General features: G+C 48.8%; 2 protein-coding genes and 1 long non-coding RNA gene across 14 annotated transcripts in view; 2 read left to right on the top strand and 1 right to left on the bottom strand.

Annotated features, from left to right (window-relative positions):
• MYO18A (myosin XVIIIA) overlaps positions 1-4,713 on the bottom strand; it is a 102,147-nt gene extending 97,434 nt beyond the window's left edge. For 3 of the 11 annotated variants that reach the window (XM_072978671.2, XM_078379165.1, XM_078379166.1), the window contains exon 1: positions 4,190-4,410. The gene's annotated coding sequence lies outside the window, so the exon portion shown is untranslated. Of the gene's footprint in view, positions 1-4,189; positions 4,411-4,566 lie in introns of those variants that run through there. The other 8 variants (XM_078379167.1, XM_078379168.1, XM_078379169.1 and 5 more) reach the window with 5 other exon arrangements.
• Positions 4,714-4,877: 164 nt separating this feature from the next.
• LOC110084243 (uncharacterized) lies at positions 4,878-9,902 on the top strand. Of its 2 annotated transcripts, none has more exons than XR_002301458.3 (3): positions 4,878-5,552; positions 6,908-7,055; positions 8,789-9,902. It is a non-coding gene; the product is annotated as an uncharacterized LOC110084243 (long non-coding RNA). The 2 variants fall into 2 exon arrangements; XR_013538039.1 differs by having other exon boundaries at positions 7,146-9,902.
• A 2,958-nt stretch (positions 9,903-12,860) lies between these two features.
• On the top strand, positions 12,861-20,099 carry CRYBA1 (crystallin beta A1). The gene is made up of 6 exons (XM_020803447.3): positions 12,861-13,004; positions 15,193-15,257; positions 16,169-16,287; positions 17,543-17,684; positions 18,805-18,947; positions 19,769-20,099. Exons 1-6 carry the CDS (start codon positions 12,974-12,976, stop codon positions 19,914-19,916), a joined length of 648 nt encoding a protein of 215 aa, XP_020659106.1. The 5' UTR covers positions 12,861-12,973; the 3' UTR covers positions 19,917-20,099.
• The last annotated feature ends 551 nt before the right edge of the window (positions 20,100-20,650 follow it).

Raw genomic sequence — 20,650 nt, 5'->3', positions numbered from 1 at the left:
GGCACACCTGTGTCTTGTGACAGAACAGAAGGCAGCTGGTCAGCCTGTCAACTCTACCTGCTCCCTGAGCACAATTTGTGGGTGTTCGTGAAGCCTTCTAGAATGAGCCTGACGCAATTCCATACGTGAGGGTTTGCTGACTGGCAAGGGCACCCTTCCATAAATGGGTGGAATTTCATTTGGGAAGGGGCAGATGCTGTTTCGCAGATGAGATGACTCATTAGACAGCCAAAGCGAGACCTCCTTCACACAGTTACTTCTGTTTCATTGTCATACTTTTAACAGCCATCAATGCTCATTAGCAGCCATCGTGTTCGTGAGAACAGAGGAGTCTGACACAGAAAGGAAGAGCAGAAATACAAACTCTGCTCCATACTGCTATCTCTGCATTAAAGAAGGATGCTGCATGTTCTCCTTCATATAGCTTCTCTGCCTCCCACCAGAAATATAATTATTCAGCTAAACAACGCAATTCGAGACTGGAGCAGCTGCTAGTAAAAAGTGGTACAGAAGCCACAGGTATCCTAAAATACTGCCTTATACCACAGATCAGTATACAACTGTCTTCCCTAGTCATCATCCACCTCAGCATCTTAGAACCGCAATGCTGGAAGGGACCCTATGGATCATCATGTCCAGCCCGTCAAGATGGCCCAGTGGGGAATCAAACTCCAACCTTTGTCTCTGCAGCTAGAGACCTAACACCCCTGAGATGTCCATCATCCTCATCCTCATCCTCTTAGAACTGCAGAACTGGAAGGGACCCTATGGATCATCAAGTCCAGACCCAGTTGGGAATTGGCAACCTCTGACTCTGCAGCCAGAGACCTAAACCCCTGAGCTCTCCAGCAGCTCTCCAGGGTGGCAGGCAGAGAAAGGATTCTTGTACCGCCTGCTATCTAATCCTTTTAAAACTGAGAGGTTTTATATTTTATGAAGGGAAGCTACCTCATACCCTCCTATGACAAAACCAGATAAATGAAACTGACCATACCTGTTTTTGCTGAATTGAAGCTTTCCTGTGCTACCCTATACACACCTTTTTGCAAATCTTATACAAATAGCAGAGAAGGGAAAACACACCTTCCCAAATTATTATTAGAGGATAACATAACATCCACTCCGCTTTGCTTGTGTGAATTCTCTGTAACAGAAGGCAAGCAAGCATCTAATGTCATATATGGCTCCAAGATGCTTTATAAATAGTTCCTCCCACATTACAGCTTTTCCCACAGACTTCTCATATTTCGAAGGATGGATCCACAAAAATGAAGTGAATGTTACAGAGTTCGTGGCTGCCACAAGAGGCATTCATCATCAAAGTGTTTCTAAGTCTCAGCCAAACAAAAAGCATGAGGGTGGTGCCACTTTATATTTCATGGACAAGAACCTGCTGAAAGGTGGGTGCACTCAACAGGAAACGCAGCCAATTAAGCCCCGTCTGTTTCATGGACACTGCCCCTCTACCTGTGTGTCCCACTGAAAAAAGGCACACTCCTGCTTTTCCTGATAAATTACATTTTCAGCATTCACAATTTGGAAGTATAACATACCAAGCGGCTCTTAAGATGTTGACAATGTCCACCAGTAAAACAGAAATCAAAACAAAACAAAATAACTAGCATCACACAGCCCAGTATTTGCAAAGGTATCACTTATGGCTCTAAGAGTAATGTTTAAGATGCTGGAAATGCATAGGAAAAGCCATTTAATACACCCACTCCTGAATACAGGCAAACTACAGCAGAAGGAGAGCTGAAAGGTCCAAGACGCTGAGGAAAGACACTCTACTACTTTGATTTCTCTTCAATTGTAGGTTTACAATCTTCTTCTCCCACCCCACTCACCAAAACACCACTCAGAGCATAATCATTGTGCCCACAAAATGCCAAGTGCTTGCCAAGTACCAGCCAGCTACTAATTCCCTGAAACAAAAACTAGGTAGCAAAGGGCCAACAAACAGCAGATTAAGAGGTAGCAGCAGAACATGGTCCACCAGGCTGGTTTTTATAGGAGGCACAGAATCCCCAGGAAAAAGCACAATTCCAGGCTGTGCATTCAACAGGTGAAGTTGTTCCTTCTTGCTGCCATCTGCCTATAAAAAAAGGGTTTGGGCGTTTCCATTGCTCCTTGGCATGTAGCGTTAAAAGAATAGATGCCAGATCAGGAAAAAGAAATACAATCCTGAAAATTACCATAATGCCAAACCACCCTAGGGTGGAGCAAGGCAGGAGGAAGAGAAATATACTTTATTCCTTACCATTTGTATTTATTTATTTTATTTATTTATTGCATTTATATGCCGCCCATCTAGGCATAGTCTACTCTGGGCGGCTCACAACATAGAAGATAAAAACAATTTAAAATAATTTGTACATAAAGTAAGCACTATTTCTCCCATATTGTCTCAACAAATAGCTACACATACCTGCCACACCCTTCCAAAACCTATATTATGCCGATCATCACATAAAGAGTACAAGCATGCCAGACTTACACAGAAATCACCCCTCAGCTTCTGGGTGTAGCTGACCCATGGACACACACAGCAGAAAGGGTGAACCAAGTCCTTTGCTGAACATATTTACACACAAGAACACACCTTTCATCCCAGGACTTGCTACTCAGCCACACCCTTCAGATAGATGAATATTTAAAGAATGAAAAAGAGAACATCCAGCACAAGGTTCCATCTCTCTATGCAACAGTTTCCTCTACCCTGGTGCTCTACAAATATACTGGACAATGCTTCTGTTCTCAACCAGCCGGCTGGGAATGATGGGAGTTGTGATCCAAAATGTCCAGAGGACGCCACCTGGGGGACAACATGTATAAATACACCTCTTGAGGCGCCCAACATAGCCGAGTCTGCTCTAGAGAGACTGGGAATGAAATTGGAGCAAAAGCACATGAAAGAGATGTTTAATGAATGACTCCCTGAATGAAACGAACCTTGGTCCCCCACACACCCCATCCATCACAGCAGAGACTAATGCAACCTTAAACACAGGACCTTCCCACAAAACATACTGAAGTGTACTGTACTGCATTCCTGCAGGCGGGTAGGCATGTGGGTTTGAGGACCTGCTATTGCACTAAGGGCACACTTGCACACACATACGTGCTGAGGGGCTCTGAACATGCACACAGGATGTACTTATCATGCCTCCCTCCCCCTGCATTGTGCCACACAGTAAGTCCTCTGCATCCAAAATCTCCCTTTTTGCTCACACCCAGGAAGTACTGTACCTGTCTGGGAAGACAGACATGCAGGTGGTCTGGGCTCAGCATGCATGCGTGCATCCCATGTGCAAGGAAGGCAGTGCCAGCCTCCCTGCCCTCTCTCACCCTGGCTCACACCCCAATCCTCCCTTTTGCACAAAAGCACCTCAGGATCCACCTGGAATCTTCCTCCCCTCTCCCTCACAACCTGGCCTGTTTTCAAGAGAGGATGCATTATTAAATCAATAATAAATAAAGGCATCCTGCATCAGGAGAATCAAAGATTTGGCCCTTTTCACACCAGCCTTCCCACCTCGCCCTCCCGCCTCTTTTGCCCAACCCAACACCGAATGTTGTGTGCACACGACCTGGGACACGGACACACACACCCCGCTTCTGCACCCGTGCAAAAGCCCGACCGGGACGGAGGGAGAGCGGAACCCGTGTAAAAAAAAAAAAAGATGAAAGAAAGACACGCGAGGTCTGCCACCCACAAACAAGAGGCCTCCGCCTCCGCGTACGTGTGAATGACAGAAAACAGGAGCAAAGGGACACGCGTCCTCCCACCTTCCCCTCCAAAAAAACCCCCCAAAATTGCACACACACACCATCCCTCTTTCCCCGCGGGCACGTCCTCGTGACACGCCCTGCTGACACGGGGCTGCGTTCAGACGATACACCCCCACAACACACACACACACACACACACACACACACACACACACACAAACAAACTGGGGCTTCCGCCTCTCCTCCCCTCACCCCTGGCCCAGCCTCCCACCTTCCCTCCCTCCCCGTTACCCCCAAAGGCCTTCTTCCTCCTCTTCCTCGGGCCCGGCTCCCGAGGAGGAGGAGGAGGAGGAGGAGGAGGATGGCGGTGGCGACGGGCTCTCGCCCTCGGCCTTTCCTTTCCCGCCTGCCTCCCTCCGTCATTCCCTCCCTCGTTCCCTTCGCTCCTTCTCCTCACTTTGGGCTCCGGGGAGGCCCGGCCTTGCTCCCTCCGGGGCCGCCGCGGCTCCTGCGCCTCTTCGGCCGCTCCCGGGCCGGCATCGGGCGAGGGAAGCGGGCGAGGGAGGGAGGCGGGCCCGGAGGCGGGCAACAGGGCGGGGAAAGCGGAGCCTCGCTCGGGCCGAGGCCGCGGCGGAGGGGAGGAGGCCGGGCTTCTCTTCCCTCCCTCTTTCCCTCCCGCCTTCCTTCTGCCCATGGGCCTCCCAGCGTGTAGTGTAAAGGGGCGGCCGTCCCAGGCTCTCCACCCCTCCAACTCCCCTCACGGAAACGAACCGTGAGGGAAAAGACGAACCCACGAACCCCTCCCAAAAAAACAAACAAACACGCGTCTCTCACAGGGCCGCGCTTCTCACGATACGAAATGACCTGTGGAGGGGAGGGGGCGCCGCCCTTCGTGCCGGACACGAATCTCTTCCATCCCTTCAGGAGTCAAAAGAGTTGGCCTCGACTCTGGGCCAACGTCGCTCTCGCTGGTTCTCCTTTAAAAAAAAAAAAAGAGGGAGGGACTACAAATCCCAGAATCCAGAGAGGGGCGCCCTCTCCGCCGCCTCTCCTCCTCAGGGAACGAGGAGGGAGGTTTTTTGGCGGGAGCGGCTCCTGAGGGGGGGAGTCCGTCGGAGAGGCTGAGCGCGGGGGGGGGTCTTCTTGCTCCTCCGCCCTGCCGCCCCTCCACAGAGTAATTAGGGGGAGTAATATTACTACCATCGCCACCCACTTGGGAGTTCCGCTGTAGTAAAAGCCCCGGCTTACTTTTCCCTCAGAAAACGTGGTGGTGGTGGTGCTGCCTTCAGAGATTAGTCGTGGTTATGGCCGCCCTAGCTTGACCACCACAGACTTGGCCGTGGGTCCTAATACAGGCCCTGACTGGCTTTCCCCTCAGAAAACGCATTATTCTGATTTTCCAATAAGGATCATCATAAGTAAAACTGTTGCGGGGCTGCTGGTCCATACGGCACTTGGAAGCTCGGGCTAGTAAAAGCCCTGACTCATTTTTCCCCTCAGAAAAGATGAGTCCTTGGGCAACCTTCAGAGATAAGCCATGGGCCTGGTAGTATTAATACTATTACCACCACATAGATGCTGTGACTGGCTTTCCCCTCAGGAAACAAGTTGTTGTTCTGGCCCTCAAAGAGTACTGTTGTTATTCAGTAATACTGTACTGTTATTGTCGCTAGTACTGTACATACTTGGAAGCGAGCCCTAGTAGAAGCCCTGAGTTGCTTTTCCCTCAGAAAATATTTTGGTACTGTTCTGACCTTCAAAGGGTTATTATTACTGTGTTGCCACTTCTAGTAAGAGGTACCGTCCACCCCAGTCACCAGGTACTGTACTCTCTGAAGTCACGCCTTCACTCACTCCCTTCTGAAAATATGGGAGTACTCGGACCTTCAGAGACGGTTACTCTTACCACTACTGCTGGTAGTAATTAATGCTGCTGCTACTGCTGCCACCATAGACCTCAGGAGTACCATGAAATGACCCAACTCACTTTCCTGTCAGAAAACACTGCCATTGTCGTGAACCTCAGAGATCAATATTAGTACTGTTACTAATAACAGTACTACAACCGACACCATGTATTGAAAAGCAAGCCCTATTAGACACTTTGACTCACTTTCCCTTTTTAAAAAAAAGCTCATTGTTCTGACCTTCAGAGAAGACTCATGCTGTTATTGCTGTTACTAGGAGTATAGTACTATAAACCCCACAGCTCCGAAGTGCCTGAAACAACACCTCATCTTACTTTTGTTTTATTTTGTGCTTCTTGTTGAAATACACTCCATTGGACACCATGACTCTTTCTCCTATGTATATAAAAAGTTGTAATTACTCTCATCTTCAGAGATTTCTCTTAGTATGTACTGTATTGCTAAGAGTACTGCTTGTTGCTACCATGTAGTGAGATTTTAAGCACTATTAGATTCCCCAACTGATTTTGTCCTCAGGGAAAACGTCCCCATATCTTTCTTTGAAGGAAAAAGTTAGTTCCTATTCTCCAGAGCTCAGAAATGATACTGGTTTTGGACTACAAATCCCAGAACCCTCCAGACGTTACTCCAAAAACTAACATTTCCAAGCTCTAGTATTTACACACACACACACACACACACACACACACACACACACACACACACACACACACACACACACACACACACACACACACACACACACACACACACACACACACACACACACACAAGCTTACAGGTGCTGCTGTTGATGTTACCTGCCAAAAGTAACCTCCTCTTATCTCTTCTAGACCTCCCAGAATAGACCTTTGGTCTAGATGGGCGGGATAAAAATCTAATAAATAATAAATAAGTAAATAAATAAAATAGACATGCCGGCTCTTCTCAAGGAAAGCCCACAGTGCTCCTTGGAACTCATATTCCGAGTGCCCTAGTTAGCCTTTCCTTTAAATACGTTTCTGATTTTATTTGGCACCGCTTCTGCAATCTGGAGTTAGTACTAGCAAAAGTTGGGGGTGGTGGTGTTCATGTCTCTGCTTTATATTGCATGTTTATATCATGATTTGGTGAGCAGGGTTTCCCTGCTCCTCCACCATTCGTGGCCCTTTTCGGCCTCAGCCGGAAGCACGGCTCCGTTCCTAAGCGACTCTGCAAAAGAGGATACCTCTGGCCAACTTTCTTTTTTCATTTTTGCTTTCGAGCAGGATTTTGGACAAGAGGAGGCCTCAGGGGTTAGGAAACAGTGTCGAAGAAGCCTTGCCTGAGGGAGCTGGAAGGGGTGCCCAAGGGTCATCTAGTCCACCCCCCGCTGACCAGTCAGTACAGGAAGTCCACCACTAAGCAGTCTTTCAGGTAGCCTGGCCTAAGAGCCTTCTTTTCCTTACTCATTATCATTATTAGGATTACCCCTCACATGATACAAAGGTGCTTCTTCTTTTTAAGCAACACAGGACCTGCAAACAGGAGGGCAAAGGACAGGGAGGGAAGAGGACCACAAGCAGGCAAGAACTGGAGGTTGCCATTTTTTTATAAAGCTAAATAAAGGTGGCAGCCAGGTGAACAGCCTCTGAGGAAAGGGCCAAACCGCCCCTGGGCCCAGCCCACCAGCAAAGCCAACCTGTCTTGGCATTTCCTTTATTTTGGGGAGAAAATGTGACTTACAATCCTCTCGAGGGGTTGAAAGACTACAAGTCCCATGAGCCATAGCCACCCTTGCCAGCAGTGAGGGATGATGGGGGTGGCATTCCAGCAGACAGGGCAACGCTTGCCAACTTGTATGTGTCTGTTTTGTGTGTGTTTTGGCCTTAAAAAGGTCAAAAGCAGCTGGTTGAATTGTGACCATTTATGCGCTTTGTATAAATGACTCTAGTGAGGCTCCCCGATGAAGAGGGTGTTCTCTGGAAAACTGGCACCATTGTGCGCGCTTTTGTATACCTTTTGTGCTGTTTGGGCACAAAATAATAATAAAGGTATATGCTTAGTGTAAAATTGCAATCGGGTTTTTTTTTCTGTCCTAGCAGGATCATCCTCGCTTTTGTTCCCACTCCAATTAGGATTTAGGAGGCTCACAAAACCCTTTTGTTTCTCTTTTGTTCTAAATGCTGAAGAAGAGTAAGGGGGCTGATGTGCTTGCTTTTATTCATCTAAGACAAAGGAGAAGCTCCTTAAAATAGTTATTTAAATCACTGTTCCACCAAAGGTGGACTCCATCCTTCCATCAAAGAATCCGGGTCCTGCCAGAAACAAAAAAAAATATTTTATTAATTTATTTATTAAATTTATACCCTGCCCCTCTAGAAACAAGTGTACTAAAAAGACTTAGATGCATTCTGTTACTGTATTTATTGGAAGGTTTTAGGGTGTTTTTTGTTTGTTTGTTTTTTGCAGTAAGTTTTAACGACACAAAACCTGCAAAATTATCACAAATAAAGAACAGAACGTCCATGATGGTTGATGGAAACTGCAATCTTGTTGTTGTCAATATTTAACCAGTAATTATAAAGAAAATGTTGTATCTTAGCTTGGACCCCTTTTGCGATCTATGGACGGCTGGATGTAAGAACCACTCATTTAAAGAGCATTTCTGCCCTCTTGCGGCCTCTGGTTCAAAAGCCACATCAGCCTTTATTTTGGCCAGGCAATAAACACATCCAGAGACAGAGATACAGATCTGTTTGGAGGATCTGGGTACAATTCTCTGTCCCTGACATTCTCCAAGGGAGACCACCAAAAACTCTAAAGAAAATAAAATCCCTCTACATTAAAAAAGGGGGTGGGGGGAATGCAGAACTGAAAGTGGATGGAAGTTTAATTATGTTTTTGAAAAAATTTATTTTTTCTGTTAAACACTGCAGGAAAGAGGGACTGCAGCCTTTTTAAAAGGTGAATTAGCACTCCTGAAGACTTTACTTTTTTCGCAATTTGTCTTTTTTAATACACTATGGAAACCATATTGTTTTGGCAGGGGAATCTACTGGGGGGGGCACAAAAACAGCATTAGTTTTGAAATTGGACACTTTACTTTTATCGAGTCTCTTTGGATCTGATATTCCAAAATCACTGAGTTTTTCTTCTTTTTCCCCCAGAATTTTGCTTATGATTGGTGCATATAAAGAAGAATTTCATTTTACTGATTACTTCTGCTTTGGCTGATCACATGGACCAGGCTTTCTGAGCAGGATGCCTTCCCAGATTTCCGGAGGACATCTCCCAGCATTCCTCATCACTGTTTGCATTAGTAGAGGAATTATAGTCCAGAACGTCTAGAGGCTTGTAGATTTCAAAAGGCTGCCATGTACTTCTGCTCCTCTGCTTGTCTTTCATGTGCCAATTTTTTTTGCTAATTTCATTGCCTGGTGACACTCCATGGCGGGTGCCTTGATTCTTTTTCTTTCTTTCTTTTTTGTCTTCCTTACACTTTGTGTTGTTGTGTTCCAGACACCACAGTCTAGTTGTGTGATCTTATTTATACGAGACGTTGTGGCCTGTGATGGAGTCAAAAGCGGGAGCCTCTGCGGTGTCTCCCCCCTTAATTTCCCCGACACTTTCCCCACCAGCTCTTGCAGCCATGCGGTCATCCAGAAGTGGGGTGGGAAAAGTGGACAGGTGAGTAGAAGTCGGAGAGAGCCTTTCCACACAACCACTCGGGAGTCTGATTCCAATTTCTGAGCTTCTGTGACCCAAAGCATTTTCCAAACTGCCCCGTGTTCTGCTTCAGCGCCTCCTGCCAAAGAGAGCCCACGGCCACGCCAAGGCGAGGCTGTCCCACTGCAGAGCGGCTTCCCTTGCAGGAGGTTCCTCCCCATCTTGTGCCAGAAGTCCTTTCCCCTGAAATTTCCACTCAGTGGTTCCAGTTCTGTCCTTGAGAAAAACAAGAGAGCAGCCCACCCCCGCCTTCTGCATGGCAGCTCTTCAGGTATGTAGGACTGCTATCGCAACTCCCAGCTTGAACACACACTGCTCGTTCAGCCATTCCTTGTTTTCCAGGCCTCTCAGCACCCAGGTCACCATCCCATAATCACTGTAGTAGCCCATGTCCCACCCAAAGGAAGACAGACACATTGTTGGGGATATAGCTGTTTATGACAAGTCAACATGTGACATTAGAGTAGAGAAGGGGCTGATAAGTAAGAAAATGTTTATAGATACTTGAGGAGAATGTACTGATTTTTGTATTAATAAAATAGGAAGGGATGTGTACCTTTGTGAGAGTCTATCCAATTTTGGAAAGGGAATGAATGGTGTTCCATAGAGGGAGGAAAAGATTATATCTATAAATGGTCCTAGGCATTGGTGGGGGCACATGATTTGTATAATTGCTTTCATTCTTTTGTGCTGCTAGATGTTTTTAGGTTTGTATATTTTTGTTTTACTGTTTTCTTTAAATAAAAAAAAAAACAGAATCACCCCCACCCAGACTAGGATATATTCTAGATGATAATTGTCCCTCCAAAATATATATTTTCTAAGCCCTCTGCAAGAGCAGAACTGCGTGACCAAATCAGGAGCCAGCCCCATGGAACAAAGCCCAGAGCCACTGGGAACACTAAAGAACATATCAAAACACATTGGAGCTAAGAAAAACTGTTTTGCCCAGGCAGAGTCCCAGTTTAAACAGGCCTTTCTGTCTAGGAGTCAAATGGCTAACTTGTATTTAGACAGTCCATGTGCTTGGGGGTGAGATATAGGCAGTGGAGTGAGAGTAAACGTAAATGCAAATCCTTCTATAATAATAAAGGGCTCCCACTCCACTGCCCGCCATCCCACCATCCCACACCGTACGCGCTGAGGAGAGGTATGTCGTCTGAAGCCCCCAAAATGCACTCTGTGCGTCTGAGGAGATGCTCTGTGTATCCACAGAATATTGTGCTGTAGTTGGTCTGTTTGTCTGAAAGGTTCTATGTGAGGGTCTGGAATCTGGCTGCTGACACGAGAGCATCCTCTACCATACTAGAGCATGGTTTAGAGCACTGGTTCTTAACCTTTGTTACTCAGATGTTTTTTGGACTGCAACTCCCAGAAGCCTTCACCATCAGCTCTGCTGGCTGGGGTTTCTGGGAGCTGCAGTTCAAAAACACCTGAGTAACAAAGGTTAAGAACCACTGGTTTAGAGGACACGGGGTGGGAAGTGTCTTGTGCACCGTTCTGCCCTCCAAGAGAGAGCAGCAGCCAGAGATCTGCCCCTTGGCCCTGGCGCCTGCTGTTGGGGGCCATTGCCTCACGTTATCTCATAGACGAGCCGGCCCTGAGTGACACACACACACACACACACACACTCCAGTTGGGTCCAGGCCGAGGTGACAGAAACAGTTGGGCCGCTTTGCTGAATTTCCCATTGCTCATTTGCAAAAAACAAAAGAGTCACTCAGACCACCGGGGAAAGTGCTGAGCCGGCAGCCGGCAGGCCGTGTCACCACCGACCCTGTCGTTGCCATCCCATTAACAGCAGAGCAGGAAGTGCGGCCTGGACCTCCGTGGACCTATCGAACTACCCCTATTTCAGGGGAACTGTTCTTCCTCCCCCCAACTTCCCTGGGCAGAGTTACGCCAACAGGCCCTCCACCATCCAGCAGAAGTTGCATCCCAGAAAGCAGTTGTAGAAGCAGCAAGATCCCTTCACACCATCTCCCCCCCAGCCGAACACAAACAGGAATGATTCCCCAGGCCCAGAGAGTTAAGGACTGCCACAACCTGGAGAAGCCCCCCCACACACACACACAGTTACAAACTTCAGGGCAGTTTCTGCCTTGAACACTTTGAAGGTCCATTTGGGCAGGTATCCACCCTTCCTCCCGACAGAGATGGCTGCTGTGCTCTCACTGCTGCTGTTGCTGGCGTGTTCATAGTCATTTCGAGCAATAAGTCACCTGACAATCATCTTCCTTATGAGGAGGGATTCTATACTGGGCTAAGTTGGGCCTCAAAGGGACAAATTGCAGCCCACCCTCTGGGGCATTGGGGGGAAGCTTTACCAGCTAGGCTGCATCGGTCACTGCTGGCCTGGCCTTTTGGAGTCCAGGGAAATGGTCACACCAGGGTGATGGGGCAGAATAGGGCTTTGTGGATGGGGTGAGGAGAAGCTGTAAAAACAACCAGGTGTTGCAATGCGTTTGTGTGTGTGTGTGAGTGTGAGAGAGAGAGAGAGAGAGAGAGAGACGTGATCCAAGGTCATGGGGCAGAAGATGGAAGTTTTTTTCCCCTTTTAATATTGACCTGCGTGGTCATCCTCTGAGGTGAAGGAGTTTGCCAACCAGTTATGTTCCTGACCTTTGAGTGGATGGTTCAAAGCTTAAGATCCCTATCAGTTACTTCACCCCCCAAAGGCCTGTGAATTACCCTCACCAGCCACAGAGTGACTCTCCACTGAACCCTTCACATTCCTGTGACTTTTCTCACTTTTCTTCCCCTCCTCCTGCCATGTATGCAGAAACATCTGTCTGCAGATGCTGTCTCTGAAGACGTGGGGTGACAGCCCGTGCAGGTTTGTGTGCCATAAAGCATGTTAGCCGCGAAAGGTCCGCAGGTCCCCTCGGTTGTTTGAAGGAGGACCTTTCAGCACCTCCAGGTCAGAGGAAGTCCTCCGTCAGAGGCTCCATCACTCAACCCAACCCACCCACCGGAAGGGGCAAGACCCCTCGGACCTGAACAGGAGTTTAGGCAAGTTCATGGAAGAAGGGGTGGTTTTGTCAAAATGTTCCTGGTGGCAGTGGGTCTCTGAGTATCAGTTACTGGGGAACATGACCAGGAAGGTGTGGTGGCTCTCATCATCTCCCCGGGGTCTTCCCGTTTTGGCATCTGGTTGGACTTTCTGGGGATCCCACTAGTTTCCCAGCAGTCCTATTTGAGCTATATCAAACTGGACACTTCACCACCATCCCCAGGATTTGCAAAGGGCAGGGGTGATGTACGTCGGAGGCGTGTGTGTGTGTGTGTGTGTGTGTCTGTGTCTGTGTCTGTGTGTGTGCAGAAGCAGTCCTCCCTTTCCCCTCGTCCCTAGACTGTCGGGCGGTAGGGGAGCCACCCCACATTCCTGCCTGCAGGCCCACCCCCACCCACAGCGGGCGGGGGGGCTGAGAGGGGCGATTTGGATTCATTCTCAGCCAAGAATGTGACTTGGACCGTAGAGGCGAGGAACTGAAATCTCCTGGGATCAAGAGGGACACAATGGCAGAGAATGCATCGTGCTGACTCCAGCTCAAACGCTGCCCAGGGCTTGTCTGGACAGGGGCACTATATAAGCCCAGGGAGCCAGTCCTGGGAGCCAGCGGCCCATGGAGGAACTGTCAGCATTCAGCGAGCGAGGTGAGAGCTGAGCTGCTTGTGCAGAAAGAAGATGGCCAAAATGTCACTGCCTTCACGGGTTCCCCTTTTACTCAGCCCCGCTGCCTGGGTCTCAGCGGGTGGGCCTGCCAGATAGGGATGCGTGGAGTACCCCTGGCCCCCCTGGGCGTCAAGGACAGACTAGCTCTCCCTCTCTGGCCTCTCTCAGGCAGGCAGGCTCCTTCTTCCACGGACTTGCTTGCTTCCTTGCTTGCTTGCTTTTTAAAAGGGTGCTTTATATTTCTCTGATTTTATTGCATTGAATGTTTTTAATTCCTCCAAGGGTGTTTGTTTTTCCTCGTGATGTAGAAGATCTTGCGTTTAGTTTTCGTTGTAGATTTATTCTGTAGACTGACCCAGTTCCTACCTTGATTAAACAAATGACTACATCCTTCGGAAAGCATCCCTGGACAGAAAGAGGCACACCTTACGGTCGTACGGCTCTTCTCGGATAGGGTTTATCTGGCTAGGACTTGCAGCGTTTGAGGATCTGGTTTTGCCTATGGACTATAAACGCACATCTGTACACATGTGTACTTAAAGTCCGTATGGAAAATCGGGGGTGGATAAAAAAGATATAAAAATATAACTCTGCGGCAAGCTTTTGGTCCTGATAAGGGCTCTTCCTTTGGATGGGCTTTGCAGAGCTTAAGGTGAGGGCAGAATCAGGAAAGGCCAACAACCCCTGGACTAGAGGCTGCACAGGAGCTGCGTTTCGTCCAAAGATTGAACAGGATCTGGGGTTAAAAGTAACGCTCCAGGACAGAGAATTGCAAACTTGTACAGCCAATTGGAGGGGGGGTAGGGTCGTACCAGATTTTACTTCAGGCTTCATCCCCTTTTCTGTAAGCCAAAATGAAATATTTGTTTTTATGTATTTTGTTTCCTTCGTAAACCAAGAGCTCCTCTCTCACACACAGAAACCCATTTAGACCTTCCATTTTTTTTTAACAACACCCCTGCAAAGTAGGTCAGAATCATCATCCACATGCTACCAAATACAGAGGGTGGCCACCCTAGAAAGCTCACAACAAGGGCGGAAAAAAATTGACTGGAAGTCCCAAGACAGCAAAGAGGGTGGGAGGGCTACAGGTTGCCCTGCCTCCCCCCCCCCCCGGATTACAGGCCAGTGGCCGGAAAAGGGCCAGAGGGTGGAGGGGTCCCCTGCCCTGCTGCAAGAGCAGCCACCAAGAAGAGGGGGGGGCATCCCAGAGGGGGCAAGCTGAGAGTAGGTGGGTTTAGGTAACAAGGGGGCAGATTTTGACTGAAAGGGTGAGATGGCCCTAGTGGTTTTTCAGGTGGTGGGCTTTTCCTTGCCAAAAAACAAAAACAAAAACAAAAAGCCTACAAACCAAACGTAGGCAGCCTTCTGGGGATGCACTGCCTACCTTTGCGTTTGTTATCGGGAACTGGGTTGGACCTTTAGAACTCCAGCCCCTGCCTCCATCTCTGAACTACATTCTGAAAAGCCCCAGAGAAACTTCTCCAGCTTCGCATTTGTGCCTTGGCATGTTTGCATGGCAAACGATTCCTTTTTCCTTGGGCTGCAGATGGAGAAGAGCTGAAACCTGAGATCCAGGATATTTCCACAATCTTGTAATTTCGAATTAGAGATCCATGTTTGGATCCGGATGTTAACCGGTGGCTTTGGTCAGTCAACTGTGCCCTTCCCTTTCGCATGTCTGTTCAGGTGTAGTAGACACGAGATGGGGAAAATGTGCCAGAATCCTCCAACCTGCACTAACTATGCTGGGATCTTCCTAATTCTAACAGAAGTCTCTGTGACTTTTTGACGGAATTATAACTGTCAAAAAGTCACAGAGAGGTATACTCTGGAACAAGTGTCAAGATTTTGTGTGTGAGGACGATGAGCCATTTTTGGTTCACAAATCTGACCTGTCAGAAAAGTGGAGGAAGCCATGGAGAAGTCAGAGTATCTCAAGCCTGTAAGGGAAAAAAACCACGTCTCCTCCTTTATCTCCAAGGAGTCAGCCCATGGTTTCTGAGTAGCAGGCAGGATTCTCTTGGCAGCCAGAGGCCTGTGTCCCCAAAGGGCAACTAGTGTCCCCAAAGGACCACGCCAGGTTCCACAGCCGCGCCGGTGGGGGTCAGGCTTTAGGAAGTGTGGTGGATTGTCGTCCTCTCTTGCTCTCTCTCTCTCCCTCTGTAGAATTCATCCCTGCCGCCAAGATGGCTCAAACCAACCCCCAGCCAGGACAGCTTGGACCATGGAAGGTAAGATCCTGAAGGGTCGAAAAGGCAGGTCAACATAGAGGCCATGGAGCACTATCCCACTTCTCACAGACCACATGTGCTCCTTCTTCCCCTGGAAAATATGATTGCACCATGATTCCCATCATCCCTCCTCATGTCTGTGCTGGCTGGGGCTGATGGGGTTTGTAGTCAATCAATATCTCTAGTGCGCTGGCATGTGAGGTTTGTATAATAGGACATTTAAATGATAGCTGGCAGTTCAGGGGATTTTTGTGTGTGTGTTTTGAGTGGGGCAGAGGGATGGCTAGGAAGCTTCATAGAATACGGCAGTCTTTCAGAACCTTCTAGATGGGCTGGACCGTGAGTCAACCGCTCCCAACTTTTTAGTGGCCATAAGAACTGGGAATGGTTGCCATTGTAGTCACCTGGAGGGGACCAGGTTGGGAGGAGCCAGACTGAACATGGTTTTAAATACACCTTGCTTTTAGGACTGAATGACTCTGAGCCCCCAGATAGGAAGAGCAGGAAGGGTAGAGAGAAGGGCAGACCTCAACCCACACCATCGGTCATGAGTGCTGCCTCCTGGCATGACCGATAGTGTGGCAGAATTGAGGTCTGCACTCCAGACCTGCACTCCAGGTGGGCAGAATTAGGATGACCGTAAAGCAGGAGCGAGCAACTCAGAGCACACCAGATGTTGCTGGAGGGCCATCACAGCTGGCTAGAGTGGGGAGGGGGTTGTGTTCCTCCACTATCCACATCTTTCCTACACCTGTTTTAAAGGCAGCCAGATCAGTTGCTGGAGGCTTAACAGATGCTCCCCCACCCACCCACCCACCATACGTGCACACACACACACACACACACTCCGCGGCATGGTCACTGCCTTGTCGGAGGAGAGTTCCACACTTGACGGCCTTGCACCCTTCCAGGTCACCATCTATGACCAAGAAAACTACCAGGGCAAACGGATGGAATTCACTGCCTCCTGCCCCAACATCATGGAGTGCAGCTTTGACAACGTCCGCTCCTTCAAAGTGGAAAGTGGCGCGTGAGTACCTCAGCATGCCCTTCAAGGCCTCTTGAAACCCAGTCAGGGCAGTAGAAGCTTCTGACATTTTAAGCAAGCAAACAAGTGTGTGTGTGACGGGGGGGGGGGGGGAGGAGAGGTATTCCACCTGACTGGCCTTATTATTATGAAAACTGTCTTTCCATCTTTCCCTCCCTTCTTCATCCTTCTTCTTTGTTTGCTGCTTCTGTAAGATGGCATCCCAACTTTTAAGGACAGGGCCTGCCCACCCTCCTTATCTTTGCAAGCAGATCTGGGAGCCGTTTTGACTAGAGGAAAAAAACAGAATAGCTTTATAATGATTAGATGTGTTTGATGGATAACCCGCTTCTCTCACAGAAACGGGGACCTGCGCAAAGCAGCCTGCAGTTTTATTAAGCACCATTGCCAAGGAAAACACAATAAGCCACAAAGACATGATTAACCCAATTATAATCTTTAAGTACTATGAAGCTAAACAATGTTTAAAGTACCTCAGTTCTAGTAATAAGAATGATAATTAGAAATTAAGCAGTATCCGATAAATCCCCTTTTGTTATCAGGCAGCCGCTTGCCCAAGGCCTCCCTGAACAGAAAGGGTTTAGCCTGCCATGTTCAGGAAACCATTGCAGAAGGAGCCAGCCTGGCTTCCCTGAGCAAGGAGCTCAGAAGGCTGGGGGCAACTCCCCCCCCCCAGAGAAAGGCCAGCCCTGGCGCGTTCTCACCCAACCTGACTCCCAGTAGGAAGAATGAGGGAAAGGCCTCCTTTCTCTCCCCTCTCAGGTCTCCAAGGCTGAGCTAGCCGGTAGGTCACAACTGGGTCTCTCAGGGAACTGAGAAGAATATCGGTACTGCAGGAAGAGTGAAAAAGGCAGGACGCCACGCCTCGAGAGGGCAGCTGAAACGTGTCCCCCCCCCGTGGCACCAGGGAGGTGTTCCAGAAACATTCAGCCAGCAGCTCTTGGCCAAACAGGGCAGGCCGAGGACTTTGTTCCAGGACTCGCCCAGGAGCCACGAGGTTATGTCTAGATTCCATCACGAGAACAGGATTACTACCTCCTCGAGGGGGGGGGGGATGTCGTCAGGAGCTCACGGCCTCCTCCATCCCTCGGCCCGGCAGACCAGTAAGGCCACTGAGGCTTGGCCTGGGCAGGGGGTGAACTTGACCCTCCTCACCTTCATGAGGGCACGGGCCCTCCAGAAGACCCCCCCTTCCCCCCCTCCATGGCTGACTCCTGCCGACTCCTCTTTCTTACAGCTGGTTCGGCTACGAGCACACCAATTTTTGTGGCCAGCAGTTCATTCTGGAGCGTGGCGAATACCCCCGGTGGGAGGCTTGGAGCGGCAGCAACGCTTACCACGTTGAGCGCCTGATGTCCTTCCGTCCCATCTGCTCGGCGGTGAGTCTTTCCGTGGTGGCTGCAGCGAGTTCTGGTCCCGCTGAGCACCTTCCACCGGAGGGACGCAGAAGGTCACCTCCTCAGGATCGCAGGGTTTTCGCAGCAAACTGCCAGTTATTAGTGACCAAATTCTTCCTGTCTTCAACTATTAAGAGATTTTCCAGTTTTTCTTTCTTTCTTCTGGAACATTAAAGACGAACCAGATTTGTTGGGCTTAACTTCTTCGCATACATCTTTTTAAAAAGCGGGCTTTAGTCCACAAAAAGCTTACGCTGAAGAAAATCTATTAGTGTTTAAGGCGTGACAAGGCACGTTGTTATCTTGGCAATAGTTTTGTTTATTTGGGCTTTCTCTCAACAATAATACCAACATTTAACGTCCTTAAAATGTACTGTAATCGAGAAATACAATAATCATATTAATGTAAACATCTAGAAGCCCTTTTCAGAAAAAAAAAGATAAACTGGCTTATCATTTCTACCACAATGGGATTTCGGTTCTTTCACAGTATTCCGATACAGTATTTTTAAATGGAACCCATATTTTAATTCTAGTTTCTTCTTTAAGTACCTGGTTTGGTTGTTGTTTGTTTGTTTGTTTTTCGGCCATTGTTAGGATAAGCCCGTCCAGAAAAAAAAATTTCTGTGAACTCTGAAAGCTTGCCTCTTGAAACGGACAAATTTCTTAGAGCAATTCCTTAAGACACCATGTTTAAAAAGGGCTCTGCAACGGATACTTTGGAGGCAGAAAAATATATCCCTAGTTGTGTTTTTCCCCCCTAGGAAATAGTTCATCTCCAGAGCTTGAGGGGAAAGTGTAATTAAACGTGACAACTCTGGGGGAAATTTAAAGTGGGTGGGTGCCATTTGGAAAAGGAGGGCAGGCCTCGGGGGGTCAGACATGGGGTGGGGTGGGGGGTCAGAGCCTAAGCCAGCCGGGTGCCCTCAGCCAGGTTTGGCAGTCCTCCCCCCCTCGATCGTGTCCAGCTTGTCCTCAGTCTCGTGGGCAAGGGGTCCGGGTTTTTGCCGGCTGTCTAAGCGCTTGGCTGCTTCCGCAGCTGAGCCAGCTCGTGAAGCCTCGTCCTGACCCTCTCCTTTTGCCTCCTTCTCCCCACCTGCAGAACCACAAGGAATCCAAGGTCACCCTTTTCGAGAAAGAGAACTTCATGGGCCAGCAGTGGGAGGTTCACGATGACTACCCTTCCCTGCAGGCCATGGGCTGGGGGAACAACGAGGTGGGCTCCATGAAGGTCCACAGCGGAGCGTAAGTCCCGGCCAGAGACATCCCCTTCTTTTAAAGCTGTCTCCCGGCAAACTTTTTGGACACAGAACGGCGCCTCCCGAGGAGCCAGCTGGTACCTTCCGGGCTGTTTTGTTGTTGTTGCCGTTTGTGCAACAACAGAAACAACTCAGGAGAGACAAAATAATGGCAGAAAGTTTTTTTTGTGTGAGTGTGTGTGTGGAAACTGTGTCAGGCGGCTTTCAAAACATCCTTTGGAAAAATAACCAGAAAGTAAATAGAAAATGTTCCTTAAATAAGATAATCTGTTACATTATTGCTGAAATGTGACTTAGTTACGCTTTAGTATCTCTCCCACCCACCTCCTGCAAAGAGGTACTGTAATATAAACTCAGTAATGGAGTTGGTCCGGGTGGTGCTGGCTGTGGGATTTTAAAGAGGAAGGTGGCATAAAGCTATTTTAAATTTAAAAATAAAATAAAAAGTATGATGGCTTTGTAGCACAAAAGCACCTCAGTCCAAGCAGCCCCTGATCAAGGGCTTTCGTTAGGCTGCCTCTGCTGCCTCCTTGAACCAAAACACTCTTCCCAGCAGAGGAAATGAAAGCCTAAAGCGCCCCCCACAGTCCACTTGGTAGAACACAAGGAAACCACTTACTGCGAGGTCAGACTAGATGTCCCATTCTGCGCCCCAAGAAAACACAAATTGGGAGGTTGCTGGTGTGTGTGTGTGTCTGGCCCTTTTCACACCAGGTAATGCCAAGGGTAGATAGATATCTAACTAACTAGAGAGTCAATTAAGAGCCTGCCGACTCAGTCTCTCCTCTCCCTGCTGCTCTGTTGCAGGTGGGTTTGCTACCAGTATCCAGGCTACCGTGGCTACCAGTACATCCTGGAGGCTGACCACCACGGCGGAGACTACAAGCACTGGCGAGAGTGGGGCTCCCACGCCCAGACTTTCCAGGTCCAGTCCATCCGGCGTGTCCAGCAGTAGGCCGGCTCGAGGACGGAAAGTCCGCTGCCGGTGGCCGAAGCTGAAAGATTTCCTCTCCGTTCTTCCTGCTCCGTGATGCGCAGGCCCTGAAAGTCCTCGGGGATCCTGGGCTGGTTGAAAGTTCTTCTCGCCAGGATCCCCTCCTGGCTGCCACAGAAATGAATAAAACATCTTGGAAGGAAACATGTGTCTCAGGCAGCCATTTGTACGGGCTTTTTTTTAACGGCCAGCACGTTCGCAAAACACCCAGCTACACTAGAGAGATGCAAACCGCTTCAGGCATCAAAGAGGACAGGGAAGCTTCCCCTCTTAAAACCTCTGATCCCAAATTTGCCTGCAGAGGTACTGCTTCAACTTTCTGGGCAGGGAAAGCAAACCAAGCACCATACAGTACGGTGGGTTTTTGTTCTTCATATGCTCCCGCCAAGGGATACCAAAATGTGCCTCTGAGCCCCCAGAACTGAGCTCCCCACTGCGGCTGCAAAACGCACTGGCTGTTGAGGGATAGAAACTTGAAAGGGTCAAAAAGAAAAAAGTGGAAAGGCCAACTCTGCCATCATTCCCTTCAGACTGCATTGTTTTATTCCCACAGGAAAACACACACACAAAGCTACCGAGATCTATGCCTGACTGGCAAAAATGAGCAATTATTCCAGCTGCACAGAACTAAGGACACCCTTGGGTGGGGAGCCTGATCTTTTCAGGAGCAAGAACAGAGCAGGAGGAAGCATGGA

The sequence above is a fragment of the Pogona vitticeps genome, chromosome 7 (genome assembly GCF_051106095.1).
Source record: "Pogona vitticeps strain Pit_001003342236 chromosome 7, PviZW2.1, whole genome shotgun sequence".
Taxonomy (NCBI): domain Eukaryota; kingdom Metazoa; phylum Chordata; class Lepidosauria; order Squamata; family Agamidae; genus Pogona; species Pogona vitticeps.
The sequence above is the reverse complement of the archived record's forward strand: the minus strand, read 5'-3'. Positions and strand labels throughout refer to the sequence as shown.